Source organism: Carcharhinus amblyrhynchos, chromosome 8, assembly GCF_965287045.1.
Source record: "Carcharhinus amblyrhynchos chromosome 8, sCarAmb.v2.hapA, whole genome shotgun sequence".
In the NCBI taxonomy this organism is placed as follows: domain Eukaryota; kingdom Metazoa; phylum Chordata; class Chondrichthyes; order Carcharhiniformes; family Carcharhinidae; genus Carcharhinus; species Carcharhinus amblyrhynchos.
The window spans coordinates 111227479-111240328 of record NC_137331.1 but is presented as its reverse complement, the minus strand read 5'-3'; the positions used below and the strand labels follow the sequence as shown (position 1 = coordinate 111240328).

The 12850-nt window shown below is 45.3% G+C and overlaps 1 protein-coding gene across 3 annotated transcripts in view; it reads right to left on the bottom strand.

The window, feature by feature from the left end:
• The window catches only part of mtcl1 (microtubule crosslinking factor 1), a 212445-nt gene that overhangs the window by 186755 nt on the left and 12840 nt on the right, over positions 1 to 12850 (bottom strand). For all 3 annotated transcript variants that reach the window (XM_080194647.1, XM_080194649.1, XM_080194648.1), the window contains exon 2: positions 2431 to 2655. In XM_080194647.1, the coding sequence (XP_080050773.1) occupies positions 2431 to 2655 (225 nt within the window). The remainder of the gene's footprint in view (positions 1 to 2430; positions 2656 to 12850) is intronic.

The following is a 12850-nucleotide window of genomic DNA, read 5'->3' as shown; positions in this document are numbered from 1 at the left end:
CATGGGGAGACTCCACACAGACAGTGACCCAAGCCGGGAATCAAACCCGAGTCCTTAGCGCTGTGAGGCAGTAGTGCAAACCACTGTGCCAGCCATATGCTGACAAAATTTCCTGGCAAAATTGTTGTGCACTTACCATACACACTTACTACTTCGATGATGTATAAGAGAATGTATGACTGTGGCAATTCACAGGAATACAATTGTTTATGAATGACTCATAAATAAAAGAAGATGTATATGACTGAGCATGAATGAAACTGGTTAAGTAGCAGTTTATTAGTCAGAGATCCAGTGAGGGAGGTTAATGATTCTGAGAGCACACAGTTAGCTGGTGTGTAGACCTGTACAGAGCTGCTTTATAAATGATCCAGAGACAATTAGAATTTAGACTTGCATTTAGGTGAAACTTTATTTTGTCCATAAAAGTACATTTGTGGTGTTCACTTATCCAGGATTTCACCAGCATTTAGTATAAGTCAGTACCTATTTTGTTCAAGTGAACGGTTGATCCGGAAGCAGTAAGCAAAATTTTTTTACAATATTTCGGGAATCTGAATTATTTTTAAGAATTTTTGAAAAGGACTTTTAAGAGTTTGCATCAATTGTAAAGGGTTCAAATCTTGGATAATAAAAAATAGTTGGCCACATGGCTCTTGACCTGGAAGCAGGACCAACAGGAAGTTAGGATAGAAAAACACTGTGATCAGACAGACTAAGAAGAATTGCAGGCAGGAAATGGAAGGTGAAAGCAATCAGCAGACAGACGCAGACACAAAGAGAGAGTGATGAGTGACAGACAAAATCAGAGAGAAACACACTGATTTCTGGTGAGGAAAAGAGGCAAATTCCTCTCAGGAAGAGGTCAGTTTTTCTGCTTGGCAGAAAAGGAGAGGATGCTCTTGGAAGCCCTTTGCAAGCAGCCTAAAAACCGGGTCTAAAACCAGGAAAGCTGAGAGACAATAAACAGTAAGTGTTTTAGAGCAGCCAAACCAAACTTGGGTGTTAGTGGTTCGTTGGTTGAGGAAGACTGGAAAGCTATGCCATCAGGATTGACGTGACCCCAGTGAGGGAGAGAGGGTTCACAGATATGAGCCTTGTTGGTGTTAACTGTATCTGGAATCTCAAATAAGAACATAAGAACATAAGAAATAGGAGCAGGAGTAGGCCATCTGGCCCTTCGAGCCTGCCCCGCCATTCAATAAGATCATGGCTGATCTGTCGTGGCTCAGTTCCACTTTCCCGCCCTCTCCCCATAACCCTTAATCCCCTCTCTTATCAAAAACCCATCAACCCGCTTCTTAAAAATATTTAGCGAGGCAGCCTCCACCACTTCAACGGGCAGAGAATTCCAGAGATTCACCACCCTTTGAGTGAAGAAGTTCCTCCTCAACTCCGTTCTGAACCGCCCCCCCTTTATCTTGAGGCTGTGCCCCCTAGTCCTACTGTCTTTTTTGAGCGGGAAGAGTCTTTCCACCTCTATCCTATCCATCCCATTCATCATCTTATACGTCTCAATGAGATCTCCCCTGAATTACAGATGCCGATGAATATGACTTGAGGGCCAAAGTGATTGACAGGGAGAGATCCAACGTACAAAGGGCCATGTTAGCAAGACTCTGAGATGGCACAGGGTGCCACATTTTCAGGCAGCGATTAAGATGCATGGCGATTGCAAGAGATGTTACATTTCATGAGGTGGATAGTTACAATGGGTATAACGGGTATAGAGGGATATGGACCAAATGGGCGGCACGGTAGCACAGTGGTTAGCACTGCTGCTTCACAGCTCCAGGGTCCTGGGTTCAATTCCCGGTTCGGGTCACTGTCTGTGTGGAGTTTGCACATTCTCCTCAAGTCTGCGTGGGTTTTCTCCGGGTACTCCAGTTTCCTCCCACAGTCCAAAGATGTGCAGGTTCGGTTGACTGGCCATGCTAAGAAATTGCCCCTTAGTGTCCAGGGATGCATAGGTTAGAGGGATTAGTGGGTATAATATGTAGGGATATGGGGGTAGGGCCTGGGTGGGATTGTGTTCGGTGCTGACTCGATGGGCCGAAGGGCCTCGTTCTGCACTGTAGGGTTCTATGATGATTCAAATGTGGACAATTGGGATTAGCTTAGGGGTTTTCTTAAAAAAAAAGGGCAGCATGGACAAGTTGGGCCGAAGGGCCTGTTTCCATTCTGTAAACCTCTATGTATTATTGTTGCATCGATAATTTAAAGTGAAATTTATCTTTTTTTAAAAAGATCAAGTCTCATCTCCCTGTTAATTCATTTTTAATTTGTGTTGGTTCTGATCCATGTTGAAGTGAAAGTTGCGAGAAGCGAAATCTCACTGGTAATTTCTTTCTTTGGGGGCCGTGTAGTAAATTTAGTAATTTTTGGTGAGATTGCAGCAAGGGAACGAGGCGCAGCGTGACCAGGCCTTACCTTCAGATCTTGCTCCAGGTTTCTGATTAGCTCGCCGTCCACCTGGCCAGTCTGGGCAACTTTCAAACTCTTCTGTTCGGCTTTCCTGAGTCGGTACTGCAGTATCCGGCAGTTTTTGTTGGCACGGTCCAACTCTCGGCGGAGTTCCTGCAGCTGGTATACATCTTCCTCCAGATAGCTGTCCCGCATCTCTTCCATTTCCGAACGGAGCTCATCCAGCTCATCCTGGGAAATTAAACACAAACACAGCACTTATTATAACATTCATAGGAGCAGAATTAGGCCATTCGGCCCATCGAGTCCGCTCTGTCATGGCTGATCTGCTCCTCATCCCCATTTTCCTGCCTTCTCCCCATAACCCTTCAACCCATTACCAATTAAAAATCTGTCCGCCTCCTTAAATTTACTCACTGTCCCAGCGTCCACCGCACTTTGGGTAACGAATTCCACAGATTTGCCACAATCTGTGGCACTAACGATGAATGAAAAGTGAAGGAGCCACACACTGTCCCCACATGCAAAATGAAGATCCCTTTGCAGAGTGTGGTGGCACGAGTGCCAATGAAGTGAATGGAGGTGGCATTTGGGGTGGGTGGGATATTAGACGGCAAGGGCGCTGATTCAAGCCCCACTCTTCCCCATTTCTGAGCTGAGTCACCTAATGCAATGGCATGGTGGCACAGTGGTTAGCACCGCTGCCACACAGTGCCAGGGACCCGGGTTCAATTCTGGCCTTGGGTGATTGTCAGCGTTTGCAACTTGTTCCCCGTGTCTTCATGGATTTCCTCCGGGTGCTCTGGTTTCCTCCCACAGTCCAACGATATGCGGATTAGGTGAATTGGCCAAGCTAAATTGAAAGGGCATAAGTTTAAGGTGAGAGGAGAGAGATACAAAAGAGTCAAGACAGGCAATTTTTTTCACTCAGAGGGTGGTGAGTGTCTGGAACAAGCTGCCAGAGGCACTAGTAGAGGCAGGTACAATTCTGTCTTTTAAAAAGCATTTAGACAGTTATATGGGTAAGATGCGGGTAGAGGGTTATGGACCAAATGCGGGCAATTGGGTCTAGCTTAGTGGTTAAAACTGGACAGCATGGACAAATTGGGTTGAAGGGCCTGTTTCCGTGCTGTAAACCTCTATGACTCTCTGACTCTTAGGGCAGAATTTTTCCAACACACCCCTTCGATTCCCCTAGCAGGCAGGATACGGTAAGAAGTCTTACAACACCAGGTTAAAGTCCAACAGGTTCACTTGGTAGCAAATGCCACTAGCTTTCGGAGCACTTGCTGCTCCTTCATCAGGTGAGTGGGAGATCTCTTCACAAACAGGGCATGTGAAGACGCAAACTCAATTTACAGAATAATGATTGAAATGAGACTCTTTACAGCTAATCAAGTCTTAAAAGGTACAGACAATGTAAGTGGAGAGAGCATGAAGCACTAGTTCGAGATGTGTATTGTCCCCAGACAGGACAGTTAGTGAGATTTTGCAAGTCCAGGCAAGTCATAAGGGTTATAGATAGTGTGACATGAAGCCAAGATCCTGGTTGAGGCTGTCTTCATGTGTGCGGAATTTGGCTATCAGTTTCTGCTGATAGCGCAGAATTTGGCTGTCGTATTTCGTGAAGGCCGCCTTGGAGAACGCTTACCTGAAGATCAGAGGCCGAATGCCCGTGACGGCTGATACGGACCATGCAAAGATCCTGACCTCAGGCAGGGTTTTTGGCCCTTCGTGTTGGGGGAAATAACCGCGTAAATATGTGGGAGTATGGAAATAGGGCCTGGGTAGGATTGTTGTTGGCGCAGACTCGATGGGCCAAATGGCCTCCTTTTGCACTGTAGGGATTCTTGGAATCTAAGGTGGGAGAATTGCGGTGCCTTCCAGCTGAGGAAAAAGGGGACAAGAGAGTCACAGCTGGCATCGCCCGAAAGATAGGGCAGTGGAAGCAGATGGGGCCCAAGAGCACCACTTTCAGTTCGGGCAGTGAGAAAGAAAAATGAGGAACAGGAAAACGTTTGTTCAGGGAAGTATTCTCTTTTGGGCACAAAACAATGTGGAAATAAAGGTTCAATTTCACAAATCTCACATTTTCTACTTGTCATAAAGTCATAGAGGTTTACAGCGTGGAAACAGGCCCTTCGGCCCAACTTGTCCTTGTCACCCTAAGCTAGTCCCAATTGTCTGCATTTGATCCGTATCCCTCTATAGCCATCTTACCCATGTAACTGTCTAAATGCTTTTTAAAAGACAAAATTGTACCCACCTCTACTCCTACCTCTGGCAGCTTGCACCAGACACTCATCACCCTCTGAGAAAAAATTGCCCCTCTTGACTCTTTTGTATCTTTCCTTCTCACCTTAAACTTATGCCTTCTAATTTTAGACTCCCTACCTTTGGGAAAAGATATTGATTATCTAGCCGATCTACGCCCTTCGTTATTTTATAGACCTCTATAAATTACTCCAAAGCCTCCTACGCTCCAGGAAAAAAGTCCTAGTTTTTCCAGCCTCTCTTTATAACTCAAACCATCAAATCCTGGTAGCATCCTAGTAAATATTTTCTGCACTCATTCTAGATTAATGATATCCTTTCTGTAATAGGGTGACCAGAACTACACACAGTATTCCAACTGTGTTATGAAGATCATTTTAAACAAATAATTATCAATGACATGGTGGTTATTATTGCTGCTTCATAGCGCCAGGGACTCGGATTCGATTCCTGGCTTGGATCACTGTCTGTGTGGAGTTGCATGTTCTCCCCGTGTCTGTGTGGGTTTCCTCCCACACCCCAAAGATGTGCTATTAGGCTGATTGGAAGTAATAAGTTGTCCCTAAATTAGTTTCCCTCAATGTGGATTGCCACAAAAACAATAGGTAGGGGTCATGGGTGGAGGGGGGGACTGGTAATATTAAAATGGCGGTACGGGCTCGTTGGGCCGAAGGGCCTGTTTCCTGGGCTGTTTTTGTTCTTTGTCCACATATACAGTGACCCAAGCTGGGAATCAAACCCAGATCTTTAGCTAACCACTGTGCTACCGTGCCGCCCCTAACACACACGTTCTTCAATTGAACCGTTCAAACCCAGTCTGTGGATCAAACCTCCAAACTACTCAGAAAGGAAGTATGAACAGAGGTTGTTTCACATCTATGTTCCGAATAATTACAAACCACTACCTGCAAACAATCACCCGACATCACCTGTAAATAGGAACTTGCTTCATCTGAATCAAGACCTGAACACTTGTTAGAGATAACTGGTGTGCGAGTTATCCAGAATGAGCCGTAGATGAAGAAACCTCACTCACTACCAGGACACTAAGAGACTATGTAAGGTTTTAATAGGAAGAAAAGTGTGCGCGGGAAACCAATAGTTTTCCGATATGTTCCCACAGCTGGGAAGGTTCTTCACCAACAATACGTACACTATCATACCAGATGTCAGCATTACCGGCAAGGCAAATATTGCCCTCTTCCTAATTGCCCTTCAGAAGGTGGTGGTGAGTCCCCACCTCTTGAATCGTTGCAGTCCAGCAAGTTATCATAGCTGCCTCACATCGCCGGGGACCCGGGTTCAATTCCGGCCTCGGGTCACTGTCTGTGTGCAGTCTGCACATTCTACCCCTGTCTGCACAGGTTTCCTCCCACACTCCAAAGATGTGAAGATTAGGCAGATTGCCCATGCTAAATCAGTCTTCAGTGTCCCAATGTGTAGGTCAGGGGGATTAGCTAATGGGTTAAATACATGGGGTTACAAGGGTAGCGGCTGGGTGGGATGCTCTGTTGATGAGCCAAATGGCTTCCTTCTGTACTGTAGAGATTCTATGATTCTATGTATTGTAGGTTGCCACACTGCTGTTAGGGATGGAGTTCTGGGGTGTGGACCCAGTGACAGCGAAGCGGCAGTAATATAGCTACAAGTCAGATGATGTGTGTCTTGGAGGAGCATTCCTAGTTGGTTGTGTTCCCATAACTGAATTTAATGGACTCCGGGCTCAATAGTTCAAACTCTTAAATCTGGCGGCTGTCACTTTTACTGTGGAACTGATGGCAGTTCCTGGTGTCAAATAAAAGACTTCCAGCGGGTCACTTATAAAGAGGAGGGTGTGGCTGAGATCGGGCCCCTAACATCTTGTTAGCAGTTGGGGAGTAACATAACACCATTGTCCTTCTAGGTGACAGAGATCATGGACTTGGAAGGTGCTATTGAAGGAATCTTGGCAAGTTGATGCAGTGCATCTTGTGGTTGGTACAGACCGTTGCCCCTGTGAACTGGTGGTGGAGGGAGTGGATGTCTGTGTTAGTGGACAGGGGCAAGTGGGCTGCTCTGTCCTGAATGGTGTCAAGCTCTTTGGATATTGTTAGAGGTCTTCAAGTGAAGAGTTACCCCATCACACAATTACAGAATGTTTTCCAAATAAATACATGATTAATGAGAATGGATAGGTGGCACATTGGTTAGTACCGCTACCCTACAGTGCCAGGGATCTGGGATCAATTCCGTACTCGGGTGATTGTCATTGTGGAGTTGCACGTCCTCTCCGTGTCTCTGGGTTTCCTTTGGGTGCTCCAGTTTCCTCTCACAGTCCAAAAATGTGCAGATTAGGTGGACTGACCATGCCACATTGCCCCTTAGTGTCCCAAGATGTGTAGGTTAGAGGGATTAGGGGGCTAAATACAGGGATAGAGTGGGACCTGAGTAAAATGCTCTGTCACAGAGTCAGTGCAGACTCAATGGGCTGAATGGCCTCGTTCTGCACTGTAGGGATTCTATGGTTCTATGTAAAGAACTGAGGCTGAGTGTAAAAACAGAAAATGCTGGAAAACCTCAGTAGGTCCGACAGCATCTATGGAGCGAGAATAGAGTTAACGTTTCGAATCCGGTATCAATTATTCAGATATAAAGCGAGGGAGAAATGTAATGGACTATATACTGTATAAAGGGGGAGGAGTAGCTGCTGAGAATATGTCAGTGATAGGTGGGAGCTAGGAGAGATTGCAAATAAGACGTATGGGTAGGAAACAGAGGAAGCATTAATGGCAGTGAGAAGTTCTGATAAAGCTTCTGATTGCAGCATTAAGGTAAAATAGCAGGAGGTGTTAATGGGAAAACAAAGGATGAGAGTAGTCAGCACCAATAACTCGTTAAGTTTATTTATTAGTGTCACAAGTAGGCTTATATTAACGAAGTTACTGTGAAAATTCCCTAGTCGCCACACTTTGGCACCTGTTGGGCTACACTGAGGGAGAATTTAGCATAGCCAATGCACCTAACTAGCACATCTGTCGGATTATGGGAGGAAACCGGAGCACCTGGAGGAAACCCACGCAGACACGGGGAGAACGTCCAGACTCTGCACAGACAGCGACCCAAGCTGGGACCCAACACGGGTCCCTGGTGCTACCAGTGCTAACCACTGTGCCAGCCCACCCCTGTATCCCAGCATCCTATTTTATTGTGACGACTGTTAGCTGTACCTTCAATTCAAACAAATTAATCCTCTTCCAAACTACCTTTGCTCGTTTGTGACGTTCCTGACGTCTGTGTTCATTGCTGGGGGGGCATCATTTGTGAGGCAGCAGGGCTAAATGACTAGAGCAGCCTCTTACAATCCCACAGAGTGCAGGACTCCTTAGTAAATTCTAATGATTGAGATCTGAAAGTTGAACTCTTGACTATATATCCTTTGTGCTCTTGCCAGATTTATGTTACTCCCCAACTGCTAACAAGATGTTAGGGGCCTGATCTCAGCCACACCCTCCTCTTTATAAGTGACCCGCTGGAAGTCTTTTATTTGACACCAGGAACTGCCGTCAGTTCCACAGTAAAAGTGACAGCAGCCAGATTTAAGAGTTTGAACTATTGAGCACGGAGTCCATTAAATTCAGTTAGTTCACGGATTGTCTTTAAGAAGAGAGAACGCTGTTATTTGACAAGAGGTGTGGGGGCGGGGAAATACTCTGAACCTAAAGTAACGCTCTCCGTACGCTGTAAGAGTAATCAAGAAGGTGAACTGTCCATTTTCTCGGGGATAAAGGAACCAGCTGCGACCACCCCACATTTCAGTCACTGTGAAATTCCTGCTGCAGTCTCAAGATGTAACGTTCTTCACAAGGTCACCTCCCATCCATGGGGAAATCATTCTGCAATACGTGAGCTTCCGTTTATATTTCTCAAGTAAGTTTTCCATTTCTGAAATGTTATGAAGAGTTTCTTCTTGTGGATCCTTAATTTTTTGCCATAAAGCAGGCCCATCCCCCACAAGCTAATGGATGCGGGCAGACGATCCATATTACATCGCTGTTGATTGATGCTCTGAGTGCTGAATACGCTCACCCTTGCATTCCCCGTCATTCTTTTCAGAAGCACTAACCTCCACTTCGGAACAGCAGCTGCTGGAATCATTGATCCAACAGTGTGAGGCTCCCCAGACTAACTCTGCTAAACCTGCTATAAATCTGACTGCACCTATCATAAACACTTCAGCATCGCCCAGCCAATCCAAATACGGAAATTGAAACTAAGTGATGGAACTTTCTCCTCTCCAAGTGATGTGCCAACAATCCCCTCAGCTGGTCACTGTTTCATTGTTGTCTGTAGAACCCCAGAGCAGTTTGTGAGTCCGCAATGTCCGTAGTTTTTTTTTTCATTCTTTCATGGGATGTGGGCACTGCCTTTGCACATCCCTAGTTGCCCTTGAGAAGGTGGTGATGAACTGCCTTCCTGAACCAATGCAGCCCAGGCAGTGTAGGTACAGCACAATGTCGACAGGAAGCGTGTTCCGGGTTCGTGACCCAGCAACAGTGAAGGAACATTTCCAAGTCAGGATGGTGCGTGACTTCCTGGCAGCAAGCCCGGATGGTCCGATTGTTCAAGATCAAAGGATGTCTTGGACTGTACTAATGATGTTTTTTTCAATTCATTCATGGGATGTGAGCTGGCTGGGCCAGCATTTATTGCCCATCTCTAATTGCCTTTGAACTGCTAAGCTGTTTCAGAGGACATTTAAGAGCCAACCACATTCCTGTGGGTCTTGAGTCATTTGTGGGCCAGATAAGTGCAAGGTATGTACAGCTGGAAACAATGAAAGCAGTCTGAGTTCACGATAGTAAACTTTGAGTCTCCCAAACTCCCAGAAAGGTGTTGAAAATATTAGGTTGTAAACAACTGTGCTGTAAATTGTCCATTTGCTTTTAAGATGAAAGACAGTTTGGGTCAATAATAGCTAATTAGCATTGATATAAGGTACCTAGATATAAGGCCCAACAGATTCATGTCATCTTGGGGAAGGATACAGAGGAAGCCATTTTTGAGATCAGGTTACAGGCTTTCCTACAAATCAATGAAATCAGAGACAGACAACAGATATTCGTTGTCAGGGAGTAAAGACCACTGATCTGGATGCAAAAGGGTGACTCTAGTTACTTTAAGAGATGCATCCCATGGTTATCTAAGAATTCTAAGAGAATCATTGGCTAGAGGAATCATCACAACAGTCTTTGCTTGCTGGTAGTGGATTTAGGGACTTGCATGAAGTGCCAGGAAGCACCTGGAGGCAGTCTCTTAAAATTACTTGGTAAGATAGAGCAATGTACACCCGTTGCAAGCAGGGAGCAACTTTGGACTGTCTGCTGCAAGGAGTGTAATTCCTTGGAGAGTGCTATTGGATGATAAGTATAAAAGGAGAACATTTCTTTCTGCAATTTGAAGTACAAGTTAACTACAAAAGAGAAATGGTGTTTAGTCAGTATTGTTTCCCTTTTTTGTCATTTGTTACAGTAAATGTTTTAAACAATGAAACGTTGCCGTGTCTTTCAGCAATTAACTGGAATTCTGAATCCCTTTTTAAAAATTATCAGTCTCTATGGAAATCATAACAGTGGATAAAGGCTAGATTATGTACATTGAGAAGGGGAAAGCTACATGGATGCAACTGATAAATAATATTTAGTTGATAAAACTACAGGGTAGGGGTCCTGAACATACTGTGTCAATTCATTTTGATCAAATCCATTTATCCATCTTTGCCTCATATCCCTTTATGCCTTTATCAAATAAAGGTAAACCTATCTCAGCCTTCACAATTTTAACCACTCTCAAAATAGTGAGCACATACCCTAAGTTTATTTGTTAGTGTCACAAGTAGGCTTACACAGGCTTTTCACATTAAGTTCATTGCAGTGTCACAAATAAGCTTACTTGTTACACTGCAATGAAGTTACTGCGAAAATCCACTGGTCACAACACTCCAGCGCCAGTTCGGGTACACCGAGGGAGAATTTAGCATGGCCAATGCACCTAACCAGCATGTCTTTCGGACCGTGGGAGGAAACTAAAGCACCCAGAGGAAACCCACATGCAGACACAGGGAGAGCGTGCAGACTCTGCACAGACAGTGACCAAGCCAGGAATCAAACCCGGGTCCCTGATGCTGGGAGACAGCAGTGCTAACCACTGTGCCACTATGTCATCCTTTGATGATGGTCACACATAAGCTGAACATTGATGAAATGGAAACCTTTTGGTGGGTGGCATGGTGACATAGTGGTTAACACTGCTGCCTCACAGCTTCAGGGACCCAGGTTCGATTCCCGGCTTGGGTCACTGACTGTGTGGAGCTTGCACATTCTCCCCATGTTTGCGTGGGTTTCCTCCAGGTGCTCTGGTTTCCTCCCAGCGTCTGAAAGATGTGCTGATTAGGTGCGTTGATTTGAACAGGCGCTGGAGTATGGCGACTCGGGGTATTTCACAGTAACTTCATTGCAATGTTAATGCCTTTCTTGTGACTAATAAATAAATAAACTTATAACCAAAGAGAAATATCTTTAGCTGGCCCAATGGAGCTCCGACAGCCACATGCATGCAATCCATTGCACTTTGACCTTTTATGTGGCCAATGATACATGGGGAGTCTCTGGCTCTCTCAGCCTGACTAACATCATTGGTGGTGAATGAGATAAAGTAATTCGCTCTCCTAAACATTGCATCCATTACTGCTTTTACATGCTGATGTTCCCAACCCTGAGAAATGACACAAATGTCTCCAGCTAGAGTAAATCCTTTGCATAAATTTCGTGGCCATAGTCACCTTGAGGGCAACAGGCATAAGGGGCAACCAACACAATTTGAACTGTTGTCCCCAGCCAGTAATTCATAAAGGGAGGTCACTGCCCTCCTGGAGTGATGTAGTCTGCAGAGACACTGGCGATCTCAGAGCTGAAGGTAATTTATCCTTTGCCTGTAGACTTCTGTGCAGGATACTGTCTTCTCTTATCTCGGACCTCGTGCTGTTGTTTTTCCTCTGCAGGCCCTGGCTCAGCAGCAAGCCCTTCACTTACTGGACCCAGGGTACTCTGGTCTCTGGATAGCTAAAGGCCCCCTGTCTCCTCCTCACCGGCGGAGTCTCCTCCCGAGTGCACAGTCTCCATGGGGCTGGCAAATTCCCCTGGTCTATCTGGAGGAGTCCTCACCCTTGAGGTCTGTCTCCCGCCTCCCTTTCCTCTCACCGTCTCTCCTTATTTGTAATGGCAGCCTATAAAGAACTGAAGAAATAAAGTATACCAACAGCCAAACACTGTCACCTTCTGCAGCAGACTCTGCGGTCCAATGTGGTTCCATTTGGAGTCCTTTCTATTTGCCAATTGCCACCTCCTCATACCAAGCATAAAGCATTCCCAATATTTTTCCTACGCAACTACCAAAAAATGGAGTGAGCAACTTAAGTTATAGTCAGTTGCCTCTTTAATGAGCTCAATAGCCAGCTAACTGTTCTTTTTCAAAATGGCTGATTTTGGCACACACCTGATGTTTATATGACCATAGAGTGATGGGATGGCCCCTCCTCCTCCCTATGTCACCACTTACATGGGGTGGGATGAAGAGGGTCAGGAAATGGGCAAATGGCCTGTTTAATTTGTGGCTGAATAATAGAGCCCAATAGGTGCAGTGCAGAAAACAATATTCTAAACACAGTCTGACCAAGGCTCTGCATGACGATATCACTCTGTGTCACTTTAGTTCCCAATCCCTATGGGATAAAGGGAAATATTCCATTAGCTTCTGATTACTTTTTATACCAGTTCAGAAGCTTTTAGTGGTTCATGCACAAAGACACATAAATCCCTTTGCTTCAGCTCCTAATCTCTCACTGTTGAGGAAATATTCCAGTTTCTCTTTCTCCGATCCAATGAGGATAACTTCACACTTACCTACATTGAATTCCATCTGCCCTGGTTATACCCATTCAATGAATATGCCTGCACCCCTTCTTAACTTCCTCCTCCTACCTAACCAATTTATTGAGCCTCCTGACTTCATGTCATTTGCAAACTTAAGATATGACGCATTATAATTCTTCATCCAAATTATCAACATACATTGATGAGCTGATGCATCAACGCAGGCCCCTGGATTGGGGGGATCA